At 40.9% G+C, this 27,589-nt stretch overlaps 1 protein-coding gene across 3 annotated transcripts in view; it reads left to right on the top strand.

Annotated features, from left to right (window-relative positions):
- Nucleotides 1-27,589, top strand: part of AMPH (amphiphysin) — a 192,023-nt gene that overhangs the window by 153,952 nt on the left and 10,482 nt on the right. Inside the window, exons 14-17 of one of the 3 annotated variants that reach the window (XM_060157339.1) lie at nt 342-365; nt 3,163-3,195; nt 7,222-7,278; nt 11,973-12,098. In XM_060157339.1, the coding sequence (XP_060013322.1) occupies nt 342-365; nt 3,163-3,195; nt 7,222-7,278; nt 11,973-12,098 (240 nt within the window). The remainder of the gene's footprint in view (nt 1-341; nt 366-3,162; nt 3,196-7,221; nt 7,279-11,972; nt 12,099-27,589) is intronic. The other 2 variants (XM_060157341.1, XM_060157340.1) reach the window with 2 other exon arrangements.

The following is a 27,589-nucleotide window of genomic DNA, read 5'->3' as shown; positions in this document are numbered from 1 at the left end:
ATCTTATCCTGGTCTCCTCAGGCTTGCTTCTTTATTTGAAACTTTTCATTTCACAGTCTGCTAAAGCAAAAGTCATGTAATAGCCGTAAAACGTCCTTGTTGGTATTAGTAAATGACAGAGGCATTTTTCATGTTTCAATTGTGTAGTCTTAGCAATAGTGGAACAAAACTCATTCCTATTATAAAACAAGTTGCAAAACTTAATATCAAACCAATAAAAGCCAAAGTCTTCAGCAGTATGTAGACTTTGGACAGCCTGGGATTTTACTGTGCTACGGAATTTTCTTCTCTTGCCTTACGATTATGCTTATTTCTTCTTCTTCTTTTTTTTACTCATATAGACAAGCACTGATTTGGTACAACCGGTAGGTAAATATCCAGAAAATTCTGGATTTTTTCGGTACTTAATATGCATTGTATATGTGGTATATTATCTAGAATGAGCTCTTTTTTTTTTCTCATGGCATTGTTAGTCACAGATTTAGCCGTAAACCATTTAATTTAAATACTTTCTAGCTTTGTGTAACTGGTGCCACCCTACTGAAGAGCTTTGTGTTTTTCATCAAATCTTACCATGATCTATTTCATCTTATGTGTTTTTTTTTTTTCCTTTGCTTTTCTGCACACTCTAAAGACTGATTCTTCAAAAAGTCTTTCCCTGTGTAACCTGATCATGGAGGAACCTCCAGACAGTGGGTTGACCGAAGAAATTCAAAGATCTCAGATTGATTTAGGTGCAATTATTTGGGGCCCTGATGCTAGTACAGACAGTGTCAGCCAGGAAATTACCCAAGGTGGGTCGCAGGAAGACTCTGCATGTCTCTCCAAAGCAGAGCAGGAACTGGGATTTTCCACCGGGATACTTCCTGCTGCTGGCTGGTACACTGTAGCTGGACAGGGTGAGCATGGTCTGGGGGCAGCTGCTCCACGTGGAGAAGAACAAATGCCCCCAAATCCCATGCCTGGTGCTGCTTGTTTGGAGATGGCGCATCCTTGCGATCTACCTGACTCAGAGATACCAGCCGTGGAAACTGGCGGCCTGGTCAAAGAAAGTCAAGAAGATGTTAAAAAGTCAGAAGAAGAAGAAGGAAAACAGAAGATAGAAGATTCTGTCTGGGCAGGTGTGGAGACATATGAAAAGGTAGAGGCTGGAGCTCTTGGCGTCAAGGCCCTAGGAGGGACAGAGGAATTTGAAGAGAGAGGAGGTACAGGAAACAGAGTAGTAGATCTTTTTAAGACAGTAGGAAAGCAAGACCAGGAGACCTTAAAAAGCAATGAAGAGGAAACTAAGAAAGATCTAAGTGCTGGGTATAAGGAAAGTGTAAAGACCAATGAAAAGTATCTTGAGAAAATTGACATATTTGAAAAAGACGTGGAAAGTGTAGACAGAGCAGATGAGTTGAGTGACAGAGACCAAGGGCTAGATGAAGGGATTCAAGTAGTAATAAATAATTGTGAAATTATAGAGGGATCTGGAGCTAACCCTGCCAATCCCACAGATATTTTGAATCCGCCTCTCCATACTGACTCTGTATCTAATCCTGAAGATGCCAGCACAGAGGAATGGTTCTTAGCTGGAAAAAACATAAAGAAAAATGTAATTGACCCTCCTAACCATGATAAAATGTATCACTCAGCACAGGGCAGTGCAGATGCTGAAGAGATGCAGTGTGAGGCTGTGTTACATGCGCCTGGAAGTAACAGAGATGGAAATCAGTCTGTTGTTTTATCGATAAAACATGAAGCAGCAGCTCAGTCTAGGACAGATCTTAATTATGCTCTGGGAACTAATGCAAACAGAAGAGATTGGTGTTTGTGTAAGGCCGAAGATTCATTAATAGAGGAACCTGAAAGTACAGTGACTGGGAACTGTAGCCATACCATTAACTTGCCAAAAATTGCAAAACCAGACTCTTGGGGGACAGATCCAGGCCAAATCTGGCAGCCAAGCTTGGATTCAGCAGTGAATAATACGGATATATTGGAATTCTCTGGTATACCAGATGGCCAAGCAAGTGGATTTGCCAGTTGCTTTGATTCTATTAGTCACTGGCCTATCAGAGATACGGGAGGCTTAGATAATTGCTGGGAACATTTAGACACAGTTGGGAGCAAGAAAGGGCTGGAGGTGGACTTACTAGCAGAGGTATGTGGGGAACAAGCCATTGCTAGCCGTGGGGAACAGAGTCAAGAGATAGCTAGACCATTGGTTATGGGAACCTCCCAGAATGTTAGCACCGAGAGTTCCACTAGTCCCCAAGACAATGACACCAACAACTCAGATTTATCTGAAGATGAAATTGCTAACCAGAGATATGGACTGTTGTACCAAGAAATAGAGGCTGATAAAGAAGAGGTACTTACCCCAGTATGTAGTATAGACTAGCCAAAGACTTTTGTAGGTTCTGTTTTTCCTAATGTTTCTCACCGACTTCATCATCCATCACTATCTTCTCCAAGATCTGCTTCATCTCCTTGACAGATTGTCATGTACCTCTTGAAATCTGTGCAAACCAAACACAAAATAGGTTGACAAAACAAACAAACAAAAATCCCCCGGAACAACAACACAAAAAGCAGAATGATGGTGTTGGAAACTAATGAGTGTCTACTTTACCATCCTATTTACTGTATTTATTCTCTCTACTTTCACTTTTGTTGTTCAAGCACTAAATATATATATAAAACAGACAGATTTACTGTTCCTAAAGTGGTTCTACCCCGGTAAAAACACATGAAATGTTTCTACCCAGGCCCATGGAAGCTATAAAATCTCATAATAGCTGTTCATCAAAATGATGTATTTAGAGAAATACTGGAAATGCTTCCAGATTCTATGGATGGCTAAAAAAACGAGCTATTTAACCACTCATGGCTCTTGTCTGGAATCATGTTCTCATTATTGAGAAAGTGGGCTTTGGTTAGCCCTGAGCCACATACCAGCAATAATTGTAAAAATAATGTTGTTCTTTTTTTTGTCAGCCTATTTAAAATAATACAGGATGGCCTTTTCCATTTCCTAAGCATTTTCATGCACAGCAGCCTTTTGTATTATTTTAAAATTTGCAGTGGTTTTTACTTTCCCACCTGTCTAGTAGACATTTACCAATCCTACAAAAGTAATGAAAAAAATAACGTACTCTGATTCCCATTTCTCTTTAGGCTTCTGGAGGTCCATTTAATGGATTCACCCAGGTAAGAAATCAATTTGCTGGCAAAATCCATCTGTTGAGAATGATGCAAATCTGAAAAATGTGGACCTCTGCTTGCTGGGATAGCATAATGTTTAAGTACGTCAGCATAAAATTTGAGCCCACTTCTTGTGAATTCAGTAATGGAAACAGTAATAGGAGCAATGTTGCAGCGTTGTTGTGAAGATTAAATGAAATGTGAACGTAGAGATTTAGCCCAGCAGCCTAGCACGTACTAAGTGCTCCTTGACTCTAGTTAGCTCTTGTTAATATTATTAGCTCTACCATGGAATTCTGATGACGCCTCCACTAGAAATGAGAAGTTGTCTTTATCTGAGAGATCTCCTAGGTTCAGCTGTTGGAAAAGAGGAGATAGGATTGTTTTGAACTAATGAGATGGATCTTCAGACAATATAAGAGATTTTTAGGAGTCTCCTTCTAAATATTTATCTAAGAGTCATACTACACGGAACCTTATTTCTTCAGTGGTTCTTCAGGAAGGAGCCACTGGAAGATCAGAAACTGTAGGTTGGCTCTGACCAATAAGACGTGCCACACAGTGGACTGTCCCATTCACTGTATATGTCCCAACAGATGGACGGTGTAACCCATGTGAAAGGCAGGCCACGTGGCTGTCAAGTTCATGGAATAAGTTCTGAAAACCTCTTCAAGGGAGACTTCAAATATCTGCTTGTCTGTGATGAGTGCTTTTTCTCAGACTATGAGACATGAACAATTTTGAATTTTAACATTCAGAATTTCTCCATTTAAAAGTTTGACTACTTTCCCCCATGTTACCTATAAAAAGAGAAGACCCACTGGCTCACACACCTACACCCAAATACAGATAACACACAAACGCACAGAGAGATGATAACATGTCTCTTCCATAGAAGAGAACTCCTTTGAAAGATCGGGTCATGAGAATTCATTTCTTATTTTTTAAGTTTGTATTTATCACTTATAAATGCACATAGTTTAAAGAGTAACAACATTTTATAAGGTTTTTTTTTTAATTTAAAAACTTCAGACCATCTTACATCCCCTGATTTCCTGCTTCTTAGAGGAAAATACTTTCACGCCTTGTAGCAGATTCTCTGATTTCACCCCCATATGTGTGCATGACTTTCTTCTAATGCTCCTTCTTGATTTCCGAAGCATTAGCTATGGACTTATCTCTCAGGAAGATGAGGACTTAAAGCGCTTTCAACCTGCTGTGCCACAGTTCACATCTCTCTCTGCTTCCTGTCCTTCCACTGATGTCATAGCCAGCCAGCCAATCATTGGTGGTATTATCACGATGCTATAGACGCTCTTAGTGCTCAAGTCATGAAGTTTACATTTCCTTTTATGCCAACTTTTTTTTCCTTTGAGGAAATAATTGTAGGGTCTTGTTTGTTAGCATGTTGGTTTGTTTGCTTAGTTTTCTAGGTACTTATTACTAATTCAACCCCATACTCTGTGGTTATAGAAATCTCCTCTCGTTTTGTTTAAAACATTAAACATTCTTTAAGTTTCATCCTCCTGAAGGTTGAAGCTATCCTTCTGGATGGCTCCAGCCTGACCTGGGGATTCCATGGCTACAACTTGCTGCTACGGCTATTGTCACAGGGTCTCCCATCACGTCTACTGTGGGGATTGCCTCACCTGTCTTCTGTCCATCCACTCTTTTCAGGACACAGATTGTCCTCATTTGGGGCTAAATTCCTCATTTGGGTAGAGCACATCCTCCAGTAGCTTGCTGAGAAAGTGTGCGCAAGAAGCATGTATTTGTGACCTTCTCTGTTTGAAAATATTTGTGTTCCCATGTACATAATGGACTGTAAGTTTGGATATTATATTACAAGTTGTAAACTGTTTTCCTTTAGAATTTTGGAGCCATTGCTCCACCCGATTCTACCTCCTAGCCTTGCCACTGAGAAATTGTCATTTTGATTCTTGATCTTTTGTAAGAAACCCTCTCTCTTTCTCTCTCTCTCTCTCTGCTCCCTTATGTACCCCTCCCACCTTCTTTTTCTCTTTCTTTCTGGAAGTCTGTGTAATCTTTATACCCCAGTGATTCTAGGATTTTACAGTGATGTACTGTGGTCTGAGTCTATTTTCATACATTGTACTAGGCCCTTTTCATCTAAAGACTGTGTCTTTCAGTTTGGGGGACTTTTTCTTCCTGATGATTTCTTTTGCTTTCTTTTGTTTTCTCATTCTGTAACCCTTCTCTTTTTCATATGCTGGCTTCTTGAGCTTGTCTTCTAATTAATTCTTTTTCTTTGCTTTTCCCTTTTCTCTTTCTCTGCTTTCCAACTCTTCCAACAGATTTTTCACTTCTATATATTTTTTTAATTTCCAAGAGCTCTTTTTGTTTACTGAATATTTGGTTTTTAATAACATCCTCTTCTTGTGTCATGAATACAGCATCTTCCATTATATTTCCAAGGGTATTAATAGTAATAATTTTCAAAGGTCTTTTCCCCCCTGTAAAGTCTTTGTTTCTTCCACTTTTTTAAACCTATTTGGTCTCCCTTTAATATTTGAAACTTTTCTTAAATGTTTGTTAATCTTGGCTGTCTCCTCGTATTTAATGAGAGGGGGACACTGAAAAGCTGAGAGACTTGTACAAGTAGGTAGAGCTCATTGACTATGGGTATTGTTGTAGGATTCTGTTGTAGGATTATCTTTCCTGTTGAGGAATTCCTAGTGTCAGATTCTTTAGGCTTTTTGTTTTTTTCTTGAGCTGGTCCTATTTCCCTGGGAAGACTCTTCTGGTCTCCTGTCTGGGTATGTGCAGGGGTGCAGGGGTACAAGCCTGGCTGCCAGTGTAATGGGAGTTGAATGGGGAAGAAGTTGGGAGAGGAGGAGCCCATGTCTAAATATTTATTATGTAAATTTTCATTTAATCCTGCTGCTTTCCTAACATGCCTGTGTGTCCCCCAGTCCAGAGACCCTCTGTTTCAGCCTCTGAAAATAATCTCAGGTCGGGGGTGGAAAGGGTATTGCTTGGTTTTCAGGTAGATGAGAGTATCTCCAGGTCTAAGTACTTTTTAATAGACTTCCAACCAGTTCCTCTGTCTTTAGCAGCATCCTAATTTCCATTTCCTGTGGTCCCCATCTTTCTAATTCTTGATCCATTGGGATTTATGAGTAATAAATTGGCTTGCTTTTTGGCATTTCTTACATCAACTTAAGGTACAGATGTTTTTGGTTCCCAAGTTACCTACTGTTCGTTCATTTGCTTTTCAGTTTCAGAATTTTGTTGATGTTGTTTTTGTTCCCATTCTTTTTACCCTTATGGGTTTATGCCTTTAAAAATTAATTTTCTTACTGTTATTTAGTTTGGATTCTGGAGGTAATTGCCTGTGTTCAATCCACCATCTTTAACCAAATGTCACTGGCTCATCTTTTCTGTTGGGGAACCGTTGATGTTTAATTCTTTGGGGATCTCTTTGGTCAGATTACCCAGGAAAGATTCTTTCAGTCTCCTGTTTGGAGGGTATAAGTCTGGCTACCTGATGAAGATCTTCCTAGAGATCACTGTTCCCTGAGATTTCCTCCACCTTGATTTTTTTAGGATTCGTATCCTGAATGAATATATTGTATACAGTTTTTAAGTTATGGTTCATAATTAACTCATAGAAGTCACACTTCAGTGATATAGTAAGATTAAGGTTCCAACATTTTAAAACGTTTAAATTTGTAGCTTAGATCCATCAAATTCTAACTTGATGTTGATGTCCAGAGGAGCAGCTGCAGACCAAAGATGCCTCTGAAGACACTGCCCTTTACATAATGTCTCTCATCAGATCATTGAATTCCGCTAGCTCAGGTTTCTATGTAGAATAACTGCTGGCAAAAAATTATCTCTGCATGTTTTGCTTTTCTGATTTAAATAAAAAGAGACTAAAAGAACTTTATAATGTACTTATTGACACAATTCATGCGAGCTAATTTATATGATACCTTTGTTGTTGCTTTTTTGGCAAATTACCTGAAACCCTAATAATTTTGAATATTGTACTTTATTCCCAATTTTCAGCCGCAGGACACTACATTATTCACGATGCAGACAGACCAGGATATGATCTGTAACTTGGTAAGCTGATTTTGGTTTGTGTTTGGGGGATGTTGTTAGTTACCACCAAATGATCCAAGGTTGATCTTTGTAGGTTATTTAGAGCCTGAAATCCAGCGTGTGGTTTCTGTAGCCCCCTCTTTTCTAGAAAATGAGAAGGAGAGCTTCCGAAAAATCTCAGTGTGACTTTGAATGTGGCTGCTTCTATTATAAAGGCACAGTGATCCCAGCAAAAATCAGTCTCTTAATTACGGGCTTCAGTGGAACACAGTCTATCCATCAAGGACATGGGTGTTTCTTTTTTTTTTTTTAATTAAAAAAATAAATTTATTTATTTATCTGGCTGCGTTGGGTCTTTGTTGCTGCGCGCGGGCTTTCTCTAGTTGCAGTGAGCGGGTGCTACTCTTCGTTGCGGTGTGCGGGCTTCTCATTGCGGTGGCTTCTCTTGTTGTGGAGCACGGGCTCTAGGCGTGCGGGCTCAGTAGTTGTGGCGCACGGGCTTAGTTGCTCCCCGGCATGTGGGATCTTCCCGGACCAGGGAACGAACCTGTACATGGGTGTTTCTGAGTGACTGTACCTTATGCTACGGGACTGACGATGAAATTGCCTCGAGAATTCATGCTTGAAAGTAGATCCTTGCTTTTCCTTGAACCGGAAGCTACCTCATTTCTCATGTCCTCCCTTCATTTTGTGAGTTGTAGAAGGAAGTAATGCACAGTAGAGGTAGGATTCCTACTTTGCTGTCAAATGAGATGAGAGGAAAGCTTAGCTGGGGAGTGAGGAGGCAGAAGGGTTACTCTGGGGGTTAGAGGAGATTCTTACAAACTCAGTTATCATGGGAAACGTTTTTAGCAGCAGCTTACTCGTAAAGTTGAATGAAGAGACCTTGAGTGACATCACTGAGAGCTTCCCAGTGCTACACTACAGGGGGTTTGGGCTCTTTGAGGATTAGTTCATGGTTATGCGTAGCACACTGGTTTTCCCGTGGGAATGGCATAGGATTATCCCAGCTTCTGGCTTTCGTTTTGGAAACTTAGAATTGGGTTTAAGGAGAAGGACTTTTTCCTTTCAGGTGATTTCACTTCTAAGTAAGGATTTCTGCTCCGGGAAGTTTGTCTTCAAGGCTAATTTGATATTTTTCAAAGGCAAGTGTTTCTCTAGCACCTTGTCTGGAGGTGGTTGTATTTTTGCCTTTTGGGTAACCAGATAAAAAGGCGGAGCCTGTGAGGCTGCAAGTAAAGATTTCAGTGTTTAAAATTCAGATTATATTGATGTTAATAATGGAGCCAGAGAGACCTCCATTTCATGGTCATTGGTGGTTTTCAGTCTGGGGTGCTGATGGGTGCTGGAGGATAAGATTTTTAATTATCAGTTGAGAATGGGTTACGAAAAATGGAGGGACCCTGGTATAAACGAAAAGGCAATGGGTCATCATTAAATTCACACCTATTACTGTTGCAAATTCCTGGCATAGAATCCAGTGGTTTTTAAGTTTCTCTGAACATCTCTCTACCCCCTACAGCTGGTTCTAGGAGCTTCCATTGCCTGCCCTCCCCTTCTCTTTTTATGTGTTCTCTGAAGCAGACTTCCTGCACCTTCTTTCCATTGGGGAACTTAGCTTCGTCATTCCCAGCATTGTAGATGCTGCTAGGGTTGCCCTGTGGGGAACTAGGAATCGCAGTGACCCTCTCCCACTGAGCTGTGATTATATGGGGTCTTCCCGGGAGCAGGGCAGTGTCCCAACATGGGTTCATTGACTGGTCTGAGCAAGGTGGAGGCTGCAGTTGGTAGTCAACTGCACATCTCCCCAGTCTGCATCCTATGGCCCCACGGGACATCCCTTGTGTACACATTTAAACCTTTTTGAATCTGCAAACCCTGCCCTGGGCTCAGGGTTGCCTCCATGGCCCTTTGCAGTTCTCAATAAATTAGCTCTCCCCAGTTTGGAGAAGCAGGATCATAAGGTAGTCGCTATATTGGAATGTGACTAGACCCTTAACTCCATTCTCCCAACCCATCTCTTCTTCCTCTGCATTGACCTTCTTTCTAGCTTATCACAGAGGATGCCGGAACATGTGCACCAAAGTTACACTACTCGTTTTGTTCTAAAACAATTCCATTTCTGAGTCTCAGAGTTAAACCATTGTGGCATCCTGCTGTCAGTAATAAATATAGAGTATACCTCTCCTCTGAATGTATAATGGTCTCTACTCCAGCAAACAACAGCAAGTCCTTACCAGCGCTCCCAGGTGTGTATGGCATGGTATCAACCCACTTGCAATGCTTGTCAAGGGAGGCTTCTTATAGAAAAAAAAGTGGTTGAAACAGGGCACAATTCCTATAGGACTACTCTGAGATCTTTCTACAAGGTGTTGTTCACAATTTACCTTTGTTTTTCTTTCTGTCTTGACAAAACATTTTCAATTTTACATTATCTTAGAAGAATTAGGAAAGTGGTTTCTATTTCCGGAGTTGAGTAGCTGATTTTATGTGCAAACATGCTGTCACGCTTCAGCCTTACTCATCATTCAGTGAGTTCTGTTTGTCCCCCTAGAATTTAAGTTGTCAAGTGTGTAATGCTATATTATAATATTCGGTGTGATATTATAAATAGAGAAAAATGTTGTGACTCGTAGGACATAACCCGTCTCTCCTCCCCTTCATACTTTGCTTCCATTGAGTCATTGTCTGACCTCAGCAAGGAGACGCCATTGGACTTATTCATGAAATCACCCTAGTTATTCTCGCCGTATTATTCTCTGAAGTAAAACTTCAGAATTTCCTCGCACTTCCAAGAAACCCAGCCTCTGATGCAAATATGTTTTCATTTTAAGTTATCTCTGTGTTTGGTTTTCTGGGTTTTTTCTTAATGTGCACAGATATATTTATTTGATACACGTTTTGAAACTTCTCTTGACCCCTCATCCTCCATTGCAGACTCAGCTCGCCAGGGGACAGCCATCAGCCTATGGGTTTCTTGCTCTTCGTCAAATTACCCTTCCTATCCTTGTCGTGTAGGTCATCTGATACCATTCTCTCATAGCAAATCACCTCGACTTCCAAAATGGTTAGATCATACTCTGAGAGCTTACAGTAGCTCTTTGCTGCAAGGAAAACTCAGTCCATTATGAAGATAATTCCTTTTGAACAATACAAGTGAAATCTTTCCCCATAAAGGACTCCTGAGAGTAGATGAGAGTGAATTTTATCTCATTCTTTCTTAAAAATTGTGTCTGATCACCCCTTAAAGGTTATAAAAGCCCATAAAAATATCAAACCTCTGTACATTTATCTCCCTAAGTGTCCTTTCATTTTATGAAGCCCTTTCAAGAGAAGGGTGGTATGACCTTGGTATGCGTCACAGTGGAGGTTTTGGTGGAGGGCACGAGACAAATATTTTGCGTATTTATCCAACAGCAGGCTATCATTATTTTCCATAATCTCAGCATAACTTCTCCATCACTTCCCCACGCAGCTTGCCATGTGCACCAGCTTCAGTGGACCTATGGGAGAGCTAGAGATGGCTTTTGATTGCGTATGGCGAATGTCTGATGGAAGTTACTGATTCCTCCAAAGGAAGTATTTATTGGAGACTCCGTACTCCTCTAGGAAAACGCTTTTAAACTTTCTTATGGTTTCAATGCCCTAATAGAAAATGATCTTAAAGTGCCCTACAGTGGCCATCCATTTAGTGAAATAGTCATGCTAAGTAGTGTGTTTACATTAATCTATAAATCAAAAGAGAGGAAACAATTTCAGTAGCCGTGGTAACTTGCATCGGCTGTGCTGTTTTTCATAGCCTGTTGTTATTTAATCATGCTAATTTTAAAACTCAAAAAATCTGGAGGTAAGAGATGCCAGAGGCTTGATTCAGCATATAATTGGAATCAGGAGGGTGTCTGTGTGTAGGGGTCACAGTGGGAAGAAAAGACCTCACTCTTATCCACACAAGTAGAAGAGTCTAATTGGTACCACAGAGAATACTGCCTGTGGTTCCCTAAAGAATTAGTTTATTATATGAAAAAAACACACAAAAAACTGATGGCTAAGGATTTTGTTGGAGGGAAAAGTGGAATAAGGGAACGAACAAAATGTAAGGCAGCCAAGTATCTCTGACTGTGGTGTCTCCTTGCCAGGTGGTTGGATCTACTCCTCCCAGCTGGGGCAGTTGCGCAGTAACTTCATAGTGACCTTTTCATGCACCTTAATGCGTTTTGATCTGAGTATTGGGATGGCCCCTCATTTTTTTGGTTGCATTGCATATCAACAGAGTGGGGAGGTCCCAGAATTGTGTTTCCGTGAGCTCTTCCCTACTCCTTCCAACTTCCAAAGGTGGGAGCTCCTAGGATCTCTCCTCTCTCTGCTCAGTAGTAGAAAGTACCGTTTCAGGATCTCTTATAGGTGACCTAAGGAAGTGAATACTCATAATGTTGAAAGTAAGTAAAATGAGTAGCCAAAATGGTAAGTCTTTTTGCCCAACTTCAAGGGATATAACAGTGCTTGGTGATGGTAATGTGAAGCTTAATAAGAGTTTATTCCTAGACTTCTCAGTTGTGTAAAGACCCATCATGCCTAATGTGCGGGTTTTTTCCAGCACAAATTTAATGAAGCTAATTGCCTGTAGGATGATGAAGAAAATCGTAATTGTCCAGTATTCCGTCATGTTATCTATTCACTTGTTGAATCTTTTTCCTCTAATCCTCAAACCATCAAAGGCTGAACCTGAACAGGCTCCGCCCACAGAGCCGAAAGCAGAGGAGCCCCCAGCTGCTGTACCACCTGCTGCCGGGCTGGACCTTGGACTTGACACCCAGGCTGAGGAGCCAGTGGAGGGGGCAGAGGTGAGCGCCACCTCCCTTCCACCCTCCCCCCGCCTCCCCTGCCATTAGCTGTGCTCATCTCATCATCCCATTTCTCGCTTCTCATTCATGCTTCACTTGGACCAAATCACCTGCGTATCTGTCATGGCTCCCCAGGTTCAAATGGCCTTTACTCCTTTGACAGGGAAACTGCATATTGTTTTTTTTTTAAGGAAGATATCCAGAGACCTGCTCTTACACTGTCATGTAGCCACAGGCTTGGTTCTCAAAAAACGGTGCCTTGATTCTTTCTGATAACTCTCCCATTCATGGTCAATAGGTTGTCATAACTCACAGATAACCAGACTTGTTAATGCTCCGCCCCACCTGTGATGGCTGGAGATGGGCCTTCCATTAGGGACTAACTGCAGATGATAGACAGAAGGGTAATCACCTTGTTGGTTGTGTCTACACGTTGATTTCTTACAATATTAGTTTTGTAGGTTGGTGAAGGCCCCAGGAGGGACTGAAATCCTATATTAGAAATCCTTGAATCTATAAAGACTTCTATGGGAACAACTGTTTGCTCAAAGTCAAGTCTGGTGCTGGCTGTTATAGCACAAGAGAGCTTGAGGATGTATTTTGTGCAAGAGTGGAGACTCATTTGTCTGCCTGGAACCCTTCTCTAACCTGCTCCTTTCAGCCACACACCACACCACATCGAAAACTGGGATGGGCTCTATATGCACCCTATTGAATTGGATAAGTTAACACATGTGAAAGTGTAGAATGATACCAAGGAAAATTTACCAGGGAAGTGTACCAAAGTTTCCCAGGGAGAGTGAACAATAGTTTACTTATGAAATGCAGTTAAAATATCTCCCAAGAATTTCAATCAGGGTACCCTACAGCCTTCCCAGAATCTGTACAAAGAGAGAGACCAGGCTTCCCTGGTGGCGCAGTGGTTGAGAGTCTGCCTGCCGATGCAGGGGACGCGGGTTCGTGCCCCGGTCCAGGAAGATCCCACATGCTGCGGAGCGGCTGGGCCCGTGAGCCATGGCCGCTGAGCCTGTGCGTCCGGAGCCTGTGCTCCGCGGCGGGAGAGGCCACAACAGTGAGAGGCCAGCGTAACGCAAAAAAAAAAAAAAAAAAGAAGAGGTAGACCAATCTCCCTATTCCCAAAATAACATTGCCTAGGTGAGATAACTAGAGAAATAAAAGCTATATTTTTGCTGTCCGTGCCCTAGGTTGTTTTACTGGGAAAAGGGTAGGTCATCTGTCAAATGTATTATTTATTAACAGAGTAGAAAAAATAAATAATAGGGCAAGATAGTGACGCAAAATACAAATTAAGAATTACTCAAGAAAAATGATCGTATTTTCCATGTAAAGGTACACAGTTGGACCAAGTTTTGTAAGGAAAACAAGACTGTGTTCTGCTAGACTTAGACTGAGTCCCTCCTAAAAAGGCTGTTTGCACAGATTGTAGACTGGGAAGTGCTGAGGTGCTGTGCTCCAGTGTCCGGAATTTTTCTTCTTAACTCTCATTCCCAGGTTCGCAGGTGATCTTAGTAACTCAGTGCAGACGGAGCATTTTCATTTGGTGTCAAATCTCTCCACTCAGCTTAGGATGATTTAAATAACAAAGGAAGGGAAGGAGACAATTGATTGTTCGAATGCTGTTACAATTAAGAAGAAAATTGATTTTAAAAAGAATATGGACCATGCCAGGGAGTTAGAAAGATATTGATTAGGTTCAGATATTGATTTAGAAATGGCTTCAGTTCTGAAAGGTTGTCATCAAATTTCTATTTTGAAGAGCAGCACAGACTCCATCTTTACCAGTGCTTTTTTTTAAATTAATTTTTATTGGAGTAGAGTTGATTTACAATGTGTGTGTGTGTTACTTTCTGCTGTACAGCAAAGTGAATCAGTTATACATACACATGTATCCACTCTTTTTTACATTCTGTTCCCATATAGGTCATTACAGAGTATTGAGTAGAGTTACCTATGCTATATAGCAGTTATCTATTTTATATATAGTAGTGTATACCAGTGTTTTTAAACCCAGTTGATTCAGTGCCCCAGACTATTCAGTGTAAGGCTTAATGACGTCAACGCCCATGGTTTTGAGCAAAGGTATTCTGGGTTTGACAGTAGGGTGGAGATGTGAAATAGACAAGCTCATGTGTTAAATACAGGCTCGAACATTGATCCTCTAATGGCCGTGACCACATAACCTCTCATACCCATCCTTACTTTAACAAACTTATATAAGTAGGTTTTGTTTTCTCAAAGTCTAAGTTCATTGGTTTTCCAATGAAGAATCTGAGTAGCTACCCATTATCAAGTACCTACTACATATATGTCGTACCTACTACATATATAAAGATTTATAAAAGAATTACAATCTTTTAAATCAAGGGTGGTGTTAAAAATATTTAGCAAACTGTATGGTATAAGCATCAACCATTACTAGAACGGGCTTCCCTCATGTTGGGTAAGGAGATGTTTGGAAGAATTCTTTTTTTAAAAAAAATATTTATTCATTTGGCTGAGTCGGGTCTTAGTTGTGGCACGTGGGATCTTTGTTGCGGCACGCGGACTTTTCTCTAGCTGTGGTGCGTGGGCTCCAGAGCACACAGGCTCAGTAGTTGCCCCGCCGCATGTGGGATCTTAGGTCACTGACCAGGGATCAAACCCGCTTCCCCTGCATTGGAAGGCAGATTCTTAACCACTGGACCACCAGGGAAGTCCCCGGAAGAATTCTTCATTCTGAAAATGCTTGTCTCCTAAAGCTTATGTGAACTTTAGAGAATAGAAAATTTAGATTCCTTGTGAAATGCAAGGCAGTTTGAAGAATCTTATGAAGGATTCAGGCACCTGCTGAGATGCAGAGATGATTAAGAACAGCAGGTCCTGAGCTGACCATGTGAGTCATCCTCTCTGAGAAGAAAAAGTTCAAGCAGTTGATTTCTCCACCCTCAAATGGACTAAAAAATAATAGTAAGAGAAGGCAGTTTCCAGCAGTTTGATTTGCCTAATACTCATCTGAAGTGGCTACTTTTCATGTTTTAAAATGGACACACTTGGATAAAGTCAGTTCTCCCCCCCAAGTCCACCCTTCTACTTAAGAAAATAATCTCAGATAAAATGTGTTTTTGTTCTCTTAATGTAGGTTTATAGCTTCTTTTTTCTGGTCATAATTGAGATGATATTAGGGTTATTTTTTCTAAAGAAATCTCTCTTCTGTTGCTAGATGTGTGATATTTAGTTGTAAAGAGATGGAAATCCACACCGTGTCCCGAGCATTAATTAGAAGGTTGGCTGTGGCTGTCATCGGTCACGATGGGGTTGATGTGACCTTTTGAAGTCATCATTTTTGCTGCCGAAATGTCACCACACGGTTATTATTTCCAGTCTTGACAGAACGCATTTCGTATGAGGTGAAATTTGTGGTGTTTTGTTAAAAAAAAAAAAAAGAGGCAAATGTAATTTCGAAAACAGGAAATTTGAGCAGCAGTTCACAAAGAAACCTCGGGCTCCCAAGAAAAGTTTAATTATTACATTTTTGTTTGTTGTCTCATTCCCCACCTAGCTTATATTGTTTTTAGTTTTTCCCTACAGCACCAAATTTTACCAGTATATCTGCAGGGTACGTTTTAAAAACCAACACTTGCTACCTCTTCTCCAGACGTTTCCATGTTATATAAGTACTGAAATTTTTCTTTAGAAAAAAAATCAATATTTGTTTAGAAATATATCAGAGAATTAGGTCAAAACCAGATAAAGATGATTTTTACCTACATTTATTTTATTTTCTTGCAGAGAATCCCTTCTAACTTTCTCTAAATTTCTGTCTGCTCCTATATTTTGCTCCAATGATGTGAAGTGGACCAATGTCTTTTTTCCCTATTATTTTTAAAGAAATAATGCCGTGTAATTAAATTTAGGGTTAACATTGTTTCCAAAACAAATAAATGGGGAAAAGATCGAGGTAGATATTTTTAGAATTTTAGAATTTTTAGAATAATTTTAGAATCCTGGAAGGTGAAACACTGACCCATTATTTGAGGAACTACTTTTGTGTTTCGTTTTTCGAACATTTCACCAAACTTAAGTTGACTTGTCAGGACCAATTTAAACCAACAACTATAGATAGATTGATGATAGATACATAGATACATAGATGATAGCTGATAGGTAAACAGATAGATGATAGATGGTGATGATAGATAGATAGATAGACAAATGATAGATAGTTAACTGATAGGTAAACAGATATAGATAGATTAGATAGATAGATGTTAGATAAACAGATGATGATAGATAGGTAGACAGATGATAGATAACTGATAGGTAAACAGATATAGATAGATAGATAGATGATAGATAATAGGTAAACAGATAGATGATTTATAGATGATAGATAGATAGGTAGATAGATAGGTAAACAGATACATGATAGATAGATACATAGATAGAGATATACACTATGATCTGTGAACTTCATCTTTCCAGGAATATTTCTATCTGTGTTTGTAGAATGCATGTACTAGTTTCCTCCTTCATTCAGCTGGTAGATGTAGCTGAGTCCTCGCTAGATGTCTGGCTCTGTTCTGGGTCTGGGGGATACGATGATGCAGGCAGTAGATACGCCTCCTGCCGTCCTGGTTCACACAGACTGGTGCTGGGTGAGGCGTACATTACACAGTAGTCCAGGCATCCTTCTGTGATGGGCCTGTGTGTGGGCAACAGCATTGAGTTTTCTCCTTGTGCAGAGTGAACATGGGAGCTCAGGCTTCCAGTGTGCCTCTAGATGTGAGCTCGGATCTGTCAGAGGAAGACCTGAGGAACAGAGGAAGCCAGTAATTTCTCGTCTGCCCTTCAATATCACAGAATTATGTCCACACGCAAAGTGCTCACTCTGAAGCATGCTTCAAACTATAATGTATATAATTATATATGGATATGGATATATATGGCGATAGATAGATAGACAGACAGATATGCATGTCTTGGAGATAGATGTACCTTTTTTACCTTTCTCAGAAAAAAATCACAGGAATGGTTATTGTCTCTGAGTTTGACTGTATTCCTATCAGCAGCTAATTACATTCTCAGTGCCCTGCAGGCCAAACAAATAGCTGTTTCTTTTGTGTTCCATGGCACCCAGCACAGAACTGGGTGAATAATACATGCCCAGTAAATTCTGAGTCATTGATTTGTTGACTGATGGACACTGTCATCTACTGATCCTGAAAGAGACTACAGCCAAAGCTGTTAAAATACCGATATTATGTGGTCATTTTCTCTCTTTCAGTTTCCATTCAGATAATTGAACTTTTATACTTAGGAAAAGGAAGCTGCTTATTGTGATCAAAAACAGGACCACCTTCCTCCTTATGCTGCACAGTGGCCTTGTGACATCTGAGCCCCAGTTGCCATAAATGTAAAATGGGATTAATGATAATTACCTTCAAAGTTTCTGGCAAGGACTTGGAAATAATCCAGGTCACTAGTTTAGCACCTGACACGTAGATGTTCCTCCAACAGTGAGAGTTGGATAATATCATTATTGTCATCATCTTCATGATAAGTGGTTTCCTCCAAGATAAGCAGATGTAGGTGAAAGCTGTACTCTGGGAAGGAGCTGGCCACAGATGTGAAAGATAACAGCACCCCTTTCCCTTTTGTTGCACGTTGATATTAAGGGACTTGATCTGATTTAGGTCCCCATCAGCACAAATTTCCTCTTGGTTCCTAAAGAAGCTGCATCCCATCAAAATTCTTTGCCTTTTCTGAGAAGACTTCTTCTCTTCTAGGGACCTTCATATTGGGTCCATTGATGGGAATATTCCAACCTTCACTTCCAGGAAGCTGTGGGCGTTCAGAGGCATGCAGCCTCCTTCAGGGGGGTGATAGAAGGAGCACACAGGCAGGTGAGCTCCAGAGATGTATTCAGAGTTGACCCAAGTGGCCGGGCCGAGACCTTTCTTTCTCTCTACCACTGCAGCACATCACGGGGAAGAGATGGAGTTAGCCAGGGCTAAGATGAAGGTAGGTGGTGGAAACTTCCCACGCCTCACACCTCACAGAGCAGGTTGACCTGGGGTTGTCAGTTTCTATCTCTGGAAAATGGGGCCGTGGTTGTTTCCATATATGGTTGATATTAAGTATTCATTAACCACCTGCCAGCTGTTAGGCAGCACACGCAAACATCTTCCCTGCTTTCTGGGGTCTCATATTCCAAAGCCCCTTCTTGCACAGACCCATGTGATGATTGTGGAATGTTATTATTTCTTCAGTGTTCTAATTACATGTGAACATGATCGTGAGGTTTCAGATTGTTCTTCCACTTTCGAGCAGCCATTTGTCGATGATGGGTGCCTAGTGATTTTTTAAGTGTTACTTTCGGCATGTGCTTTTTTTTCTTATTGAGGTGCAATTCACATAACATGAAATTAATCCGTTTAAAGTGAAAAATTCGGTGGCTTTTGTACATTCCTAATGTACAACCACCACTTCTATCTCGTTCCGAAACACTTTCATCTCCCCAGGTTAAAACCCCATACCCATGGTCCCCCCCCCCGCCAGCCCCTGGGAACTGCCAATCTGCTTTCTGTCTCTATGGATTTATCTACCTTGGAGATTTCATATACATAGAACCATACAATACGTGACCTTTTGTGTCCGGCTTGGTGTATACTTTTTGGCACATGCTAAATCTAGTGCTTGAACTTGCTGTTTTTAACATGGCTTTGGTTCTAATCAACTTCCGGATAAAAACTCCCTTATTCTCTCTCAGTATTTACTGAGCTCAATGCATAAGCCCACGTTGATACCTTTCCTGGCCATCAGCCCAGTTGGGTAAGACCAGACCCAACTGGGCTGATGGCCAGGAATGCTAAAAAGACAACTCTTTATAAAACCCACCCCCACCCTCCATCAATCCTAGTCTTACCCCAAACAGGATTTTGACTGGCAGAGCCTTGCAGATGTGTCTACGGGCTCAGGTCTCTCACTCTGTGGGTCCCAGTATCAAGGTTTATTTGGTCCATGGATAATATGGAACTGAACATTCAGACCAGTGTGTCTTATAGTTCTGCACCAGTTCTTACCCTTTCTTGTTCTGTTCATCCTCTCAACACCTCCAGGGTAGAAGGTCCTTTCCATGGACCTCTCCTCATTAGTGGACATGAGCTGAAACCGTAAGCGTGATCAGGAAAAAGTGCTTGATTTTGGATCAGAGATCCCTTCCTTTTCTCTTGCAAATTGAGTCTCAATGTTGCCAATATTGAGTCTCAACCAACCCAGGGGCTGCCTTAGAGAATTACTGTGTTTGGCCTGCAGTGAAAGGCAGTATGACTGAAACACCAAGAGAGTTAAGGCGCAGGCAACAGGACCATATTGTATGCTAATATTTGACATACATTATCTCACAGCAATCCTGTGAAGGAAGCATTTTTTTTTTTTTTTTTTTTTTACGGTACACGGGCCTCTCACTGTTGTGGCCTCTCCCGTTACGGAGCACAGGCTCCGGACGCGCAGGCTCAGCGGCCATGGCTCACGGGCCCAGCCGCTCCGCGGCATGTGGGATCTTCCCGGACCAGGGCATGAACCCGTGTCCCCTGCATCGGCAGGTGGACTCTCAACCACTGCACCACCGGGGAAGCCCCGTGAAGGAAGCATTCTTTAGGTATCATTACCGCATTTTGCAGATTAAGGAAACAGACACAGAGAGTTTATGTGGTTTAAACCAAGATCACACACCCAGAAAATGATGACATGAAATGCAAATCCTGACATTTTTAATCCATAGGTATTCATCTCATAACTACTCCAGATGCTGTATTTTTCAAAAGAGCAGGTTTTTATAAAAGTACATTTACAGACCAGTCTAAAGCCAACAGGGTCACAACTGGGCTCAAATCCCTCCATGCTGACACCAGGACTTTCTCCAACCAATGCTTCGACTTGGTGCGTATTCCTGATGTGGAGCTGAAGGGTCAAAAAGAAATAGAAACGCTTGTAGAGCCCAACCTTGAGTTTCACAGAGGCAATGGGTATCCTAATCCTCCACTTTGGCTGCAAAGCAAGGGTCTAAGTGGGTGTATTGGAAAGATCCCTGAATCAAGAGCCTGGAGACTCTTAGCTCCATGGCTCACCAGTGAGGCGGCCTTGGGAAATCATTTTCCCGTTCTCTACCAGTTATCTCATCTCTCCTTTACAAGTTGTGTTTGATACACACTATGTCCTCTTCCTACTCTCAGCAGTCTACAACTTACTACATTAAACAGTTAAGGATTTCCAAATCCTTTGTAATGAGAGAGCCCTTGAATCATGTCTTATTCTCCAGCTTCTATTTGCTAGACAAATGGGGCGACAGATCTGCATGGAGTGTTTTACTTACCAAGTCCAGGGACTAGTCAAAGGCTGTCCTATCAGAGGGTAGGCAGTTGGGTCTTCCACATGCGACAGTCAGCTGCTTACCTTTCCTCAAGATTCAGGCCTCCGACGGCCATCTGGCTGAGTCACAGGTTGCCCAAGGACATGCCTGTGGTTCTTGGCAGGGTCAGGGTTGGGAGTTTTGCCAACAGAGCATGATGACATTTAGGTGATTTGCAGATCTCCGTTTTTTGGTTTAGTCTCTGGGTGTGTCTGGCAGCCCTGCCTCTGCCTTCTGCTAACCCCAGCCTGAGCCTGTTCACTAGAAGGCAGTTTGAGTAGTGGCAGCAAATGCTCAAAGATACCATAGCCAGGCAGGGTGAAATGTTTATTGTGGGGTAAAGGCATTTTCTAAAGAGCCTCTCTAACAAGTTCTTTGCAACCCCCACTGAAGCTGTGTTTTGTGGCTACTTCTGAAACTAATACTTGCTCACGTCCCAATCTCTGAGAGTGTACAACACACAATATTTACCTTTGCTTATAAAGATAAATCCACCTTTCCTGTGCATTTCTCCCATACACTTTGCAAATGAATCTCTAATTAAAACTTTAAGAATTTAATGTGTATGGTTATTAGATATTCTGCTATGACCTTAAAGGCCAAATTAACCCCAAATTCCTTAACTTTGGCATTTCAGCAGGAGATCTTAATTTTTAAGGAAAGTGTGGAGCTAAATTGGACAGATGTTGCCGTGGCAACGCTGCTGCCAGCAGCTGAGTTGCCCTGGGACCAGGCTGCTTAAGGCTTACGATGGGACTGCAGGCAATACTAGGAGAGTAGATTGAAAAAGATGATTGAGCTGAAGGTCAGGGGGAGAAAAACCCACTAAATTCCTTTATTAGAAAGGAAACGTATAGATTATCAAATGAAGTTTGTAATACCAGGAGCAACCTGTGAAGGGAACAGTATTGGAGGCACGGTGTTCCATGGGAGAGCTCACAGTACAGTCTTGCTGAAGGGGAATTATGACCTGCCATGTTTTAAGTGTAGTTTATGAGAGAAGGAGTACCGTCCACCAGACTGTATCTTAGTGTAGGAACCTTCTCTTCTCTAGCTGCCTCTTAAGATTTTCTTTAAAATGGATCCTTGGGGCTTCCCTGGTGGCGCAGTGGTTGAGAGTCCGCCTGCCGATGCAGGGGACGTGGGTTCGTGCCCCGGTCCGGGAAGATCCCACATGCCGCGGAGCGGCTGGGCCCGTGAGCCATGGCCGCTGAGCCTGCGCGTCCGGAGCCTGTGCTCCGCAATGGGAGAGGCGGCAGCAGTGAGAGGCCCGCGTACCGAAAAAAAAAAAAAAAAAAAAGAAAATGGATCCTGAAGAGAATCCTGTGTTTTCATACAAATGCTTGGATCTTTGGACAAGTCAAGAGCTCATGTTGGATCCAGAACAAGGGCTGGGCAGGAAAAGGCCAGGATGGCCTGGAGCCAGGATTCACACTGTGAGATTCATCTCCCTTCATTACTTCCCAGAGGGACTCAGGGGTCACTCCAGCTCCAATGCTTGTTAGTGGGAGAGTCAGAACTAAAACCCAGGTCACCAGCTCCATCTCTAGGATTACTGCCACTCCACCTTATTTCCTCCCTTGTAAAATGAGAACTCTGGGTTAGATGAGGCCTCCGGTCCTTCCAGCTGTGGAATCATATCAATCTCTAACTTGGGAACATAGCTAGGACTGCCCAAGTGCCCAGTTTCTAAGTGTTTTCAGTTGTAACTCTGCAGTGCACTGGATAACACCAGGAGATGGATTCATCTTCTTTTCCACTTTCCCATTCTGTACATATCTTTCTAAACAATGGAATTTACAGGACTACTGACAAAAATAATGGGGAGAAATTCTATTCAACCAATCTCTTCTTGATAGCTTTCGATTACATAATTTGTATCAAGTCAGAGGGATTTTACAACATGTTTGCTTAGGTGCCCAGAGACATCATGTCTACAAATAAAAATTTTATTTATAATCTACTATTCTCAACTTAAAAAAATCTCAGCTTAAAAATTTTATTTATAATCTACAAATCTCAAAAAAAATTTTATTTATAATCTACAAATCCAAGAGTGTGAGTGAATGCATTGGCTGTAAGAACATGCTTGAATTCTTCAGCAAACACTGCTCGCTTGGGAGTTGTCCGTAGGACGTGGCAGGTCTGTGGAGGTGCCGGGTCTCAGGATCGCTGTGGAACTCTGATTTAGAGGTGCGTTGCTTTCTTGGTTGCCGTTTGGTGTGAAAAAACACAGAATTTAGAGTTAGACTGTTCCAATCCTGGTTTACGGACTGGGCAAGTCCCTAAGTATGAGTTGACTTGTGTAGAAAGCGGGACTATATCTAATAGGGCTGTTGGGTGAATAACATGCAATAAGTGTAAAAGACCTGGGATAGCACCTGGAAAATTGTAGAGCTACAGTAAAGGTCAGTTTCCCCGACAGCCTACAGAATGTGCATATATTGAAACTGTCAAGCAGAAACCTGTCTGTGGATCAGAATTATTACTCTCCATGTTTGGGATAAATTGGAAAGCCTAGAATTCAGTGATCTTTTAGCCAAGTGCCTCCTGCCAAGAGCAAATGTCAGGAAGATGGCTACTCTCTGACGCAAGGGTAACCAAATTAAAAATATGTATTTCTTACATTCTTTACTTATCATTTGTGTCATTTACCCCAGGAATATTTTAATGAAAATCAAATGCATCCGGTGAGCACATAACTGAAGATTGTAAGACTGAAACAGAAAAAAAATAAATCACAAAATTTTACTAGATTCACTGTTATCAGTGTATTTTTTCATGTTAATGCTCTTTACGCTTAAATATACAAAGTGAGTCAAAGCATGAATAGTACTCAAAGTATTAGCCAAGCTCTGGAGAATTTTCCACAAACCAAGGCATGAACAAATCCTAAAAGCACAGTAACTGAGCCTGGCATAGAAAAATATGTGTCATCCATCCCACCCCAGATAGAAGACACTGGTACCCAGCCCACCATGAGTGCGGGCACATCTCTCTGAAGCATCCAGGCCACCTGGGACCTACTGTCACTCTCACACCAACACATCCTTTGACACATGCATTTGGGGGATTTAAGACAGATGGCTGTGAAATGCTTACAATGTAATGCAGAGTGCAAAAGGCAGTGCTACCTTGACTACATACGTGAATTCCCTGGACTTCATTAAGATTCCAATTCAGTAGGTTTGGGGTGGGGCCTGACACCCTGCATTTCTAACAAGCTCCTAGGTGATGCCTCTGCTACTAGCTGGGACCAAGGGTGCAACCGTAGATAGATAATCCCAGTTAAGTTCAAGCACGTGTGTCCATAGCAAAAAGATGTGTGGGAGAAAACACATCAAAATGTTAACGTTGGTCATAAAATGATGAGTACTTTGGTTTCTTTTTTACGCTCCCATGTTTTCCAAATTTTCTCTAATGACCACCATTTAATAAAAATACTAACATTTTAAAAAGAAACTATATTGTATTAACACACATACACACAAACTAGAAACCAGCTAGTGTTCAATTATAGGAGAACTGTTAAATAAATTGTTAAATAGAGAAAACAAAGTGTTATATATCCACTAATATAATTTTTCCAAGAAACACAATCCATGTGTTCTAAAATAAACAAAGTCCCTATATGCACAGAAAATGAATAAAAATATATCAAAATGGTACCATAAGTTGTTTACTTTATTATTTTGAAAACCATGGTATCTATTATTTTTTTATGCAGAAAAATACCTATTTTCAGATGGCCTACCCTATAGGAATTTCATACTAGGGCATCTCTTCACTTTTCCTCATCCAGGTCAGTTACACAGTTGGCAAGCTGCTTTTCAGGCATTGTTCAGAGCTAATATTGCCAAGAAAACAAACCATGAATGAATAAAGTAAATCAATAAATTACACAAAGCCTGCAGATTACAAATTCTCCTGCAGCCAATCACAGCTCTTATCTGGGGTCTCAGCCCTTGTTGACCTGCTTCTAGGGCACCATTGCCCAGAGGGACCGGTTAGTTTCTGTCACCCACTGTGTTCCCCTGCTGTGCAGGATAGGGGGGGGGGGCATTGTTGCATTGCATTCATTTCATTCCGCTTGCAGGAAATCTCGCTAAGGCACGTAGGTGTTTGAAAAGACTCTGCCATGCATGCCATGACCATATTGCTTTCCACCAAGGGGATTGTTGAGGCAGAAGATTAAAAGGCAGTAAGAGCTATACACTGTGATAAAGTGAGAACCGCTCACCTTCTCAAAGAAGGTCCCCTGCAGATTCCTGTGATTTCTGTGTGATTAATGTGCAAATTGGCAATAGGGTCCATGTGACTCAGGGACCTTGTGGATATGGTAAACAACCTGAGGGTAGGGAGAACTGTTTTTAGTCTTTTTTTGCATCAGATGATTTCCCACCATAAATCTATTTGGCGAACAGATAGTACAGTTTTGGAAGAAGATAATAGTGTTTCTCTTAAAATGTGTAGTGAAGAGAAAAATTTAGTAACGTTGAATATCAAAGGCTTGAAATACTTTCAGTAGTTTCAATACTCTGGTCTCCCTTTTAAAAAAAACAAAAAATACAGTCATTAGTCATTGTGGTTGCAGGTGTCTAGAGTCTAGGAAAGACTAAATTTAGAGTCTAAGTCTACATTAGCTGACAGATTGGAATGCATAAAAATAATCATAGAGGGATAACTCTGTCACTGAAAACCTTTTTAATCTGTTCTTGATTTATCTAGAGCTAACGTCTGATCTGAGCAAATGGATTCTATTTTCCATTGTATTATTATGTTGTTCTATTATTGCAGTCAGTAAATATGCACTGGAAATATTTTGGTAAGAGAAGAAAATATGGCACAGATTCCAGACATAAGGCGAGGGTCAGGGCATCCTTGATTTTTCAGAGGAGTGTCGGACAGAGGCCAAAAGATACAAGGGAGTACAGGTGGCGACGTCCTTCTCTGTTTCTATAATGTTCTTAAGGTCTGTAAAACCACAGTGTTAATTTCAGCTAGAAAAATAGGAATTCATTTCTAATGGACTCAGAGAAGGATGGAGGAGTGATCATTTCTTCCCTTTCCCAAGTAGGTCATTCAAAGTGTTTGGCTTTTCCTGTCTGTAGTCAGTGCCATTTCCTTAGCACCTTGTCTTTATTAGCATTGTTACTTTCAATATTTTGGTGATTTATATCTGCCGTCATTCTTATCAACAATATTCCACCTGCTCCATCCCTTTTTTTGTGTGTGACAGGGATCAGGTAAATTGCTGATATGCTAAAGCTGGGCTATTTGTTCCTTTGAGGTCAGCGAACCTCAGAGCAGACAGACAAGAGCCCTTGGTCTACACCTGCTGGTGGCCGGCATCGCTGCAACCACCCTGTCAGGTGTAAATCAGATCCAGCCAATGAGGATGCCTATTAAAATTATTTAACAAAGGAGAGGTGATAACATGTATATCTTGCACTAGTAAAATCGGATACAACCAAACTGATGGTTATAGAGAGCCATAGAGATAAATCGGGGACTCATTATTAACATTCTATTTGTATCGAGTTAAAGAATTACTTTTGGTAACCCCATCGATACTTCACAAAAATATATTCTCTTCGGGAGATACATCAATCCAGTTGAGAGTAAAATCCAATTACTAACAGTATGTGCTTGGAACATGTATGTAAGGAAGGGTTTATGTATGATAACTTGGAGGAGTAGCCTGTCAATACGATAATGCCTGCTTTTCGATCTGTAACACTGTGTCTGCGTGTATGTGTGTATGTAATGGTATTCACTGCTTGCCCATGCTGTCTGCATAGTATAGAGCCCGTCTGGTTCGAAGCTGTTGAAACCAGGGGGATGTTCACTCCATAGGTGTGATTTTTCCAGACAGATAGAAAGCATACATAACTTAGAATGATGACAATACAACTTGTTTTCTACATTTGAGCTCATAAGTTCATTGCATGCACGTGGTCTTTATGTATAGTTTCCGATGAGGAAGAAGATTCATTAGGTCCTTAGGATCCTGGAGAGAGCTTGTTGGCTTCTCCAACAGTAAAGCTAAGAGCAGTTGTTCATCACTCTTCTTAGAATTAAGATGCCCTCCTAATATATGTTCTGAGTATTACTCTTTTAACAATGGTAACAAACATATACATAAAAAGACCCGTTTATGTAAAACAAGAGATGCAATTCTCTTAAATTTTTAAATTAACTTTTTATTATAGGAATTTTCAGTTATTCACCTAAATATAAATCCCCCTGTACCTGTTACCCCACTTCAGTAGTTACCAACGTTTATAATTCATCATAAATAAGTATATTACAATTCAGGTAGAAGGATTACTTTTCTGAAGTCATGTGCTTAATGTCAGAGTAGAAAAAATAAATAAATGCCATGTCATGGCCAGTGGCTGCATTTTGGATTGTTGCATACCGTGTGGAGAGCCAAATTCTCATAATAGGAAATTCTCCTAAGAGAGGGAAGTAAATTTCTAAGAATATGAGTAATACTTATAACAAATACTCCACTGTTAGCATTATTTTTCATTTCTAAAGTAAAATGTGGCAGAAAAATGTATTCTGCAACAGGTTATTTATTTATTTTTCTTTTTTTTAATTGAAGTATAGTTTGTTTACAATGTTGTGTTAGTTTCCAGTGTACAGCAGAGTGGTTCAGTCATACATATATATATGTGTGTATTCTTTTCCAGATTCTTTTCCTTTATAGATTATTACAAGATACTGAGTATAGTTCCCTGTGCTATACAGTAGGTCCTTGTTGGTTATCTAATTTCTGTTTAGTAGTGTGTATACTGCAATGGGTTATTTTTATAAATAAAAGTAAATTGGAGTCAGAAGAAAGTTGTTATTTTAAAAAATGCCCGGCTGTGACTGTAGGTGTGTAGCTCAGAATCTCCATGTCCCATTTCTGAGGCCCGATTGGCAGGCACTCTCCATCACCCTTTTCAGTATTCTGGGTTTGACAGTTAATATCTGCAACATCAGAGCTTTCCTAACTTAGTAGGACAGACTGGGTAGAATTTATTCAATAAAGAAAAGGAACGGCTAATGCTAATCACATCAGCTGTCAAGA

This window comes from Lagenorhynchus albirostris, chromosome 8 (assembly GCF_949774975.1).
Source record: "Lagenorhynchus albirostris chromosome 8, mLagAlb1.1, whole genome shotgun sequence".
In the NCBI taxonomy this organism is placed as follows: Eukaryota; Metazoa; Chordata; class Mammalia; order Artiodactyla; family Delphinidae; genus Lagenorhynchus; species Lagenorhynchus albirostris.
This window is presented reverse-complemented; position numbering and strand designations above follow the sequence as displayed.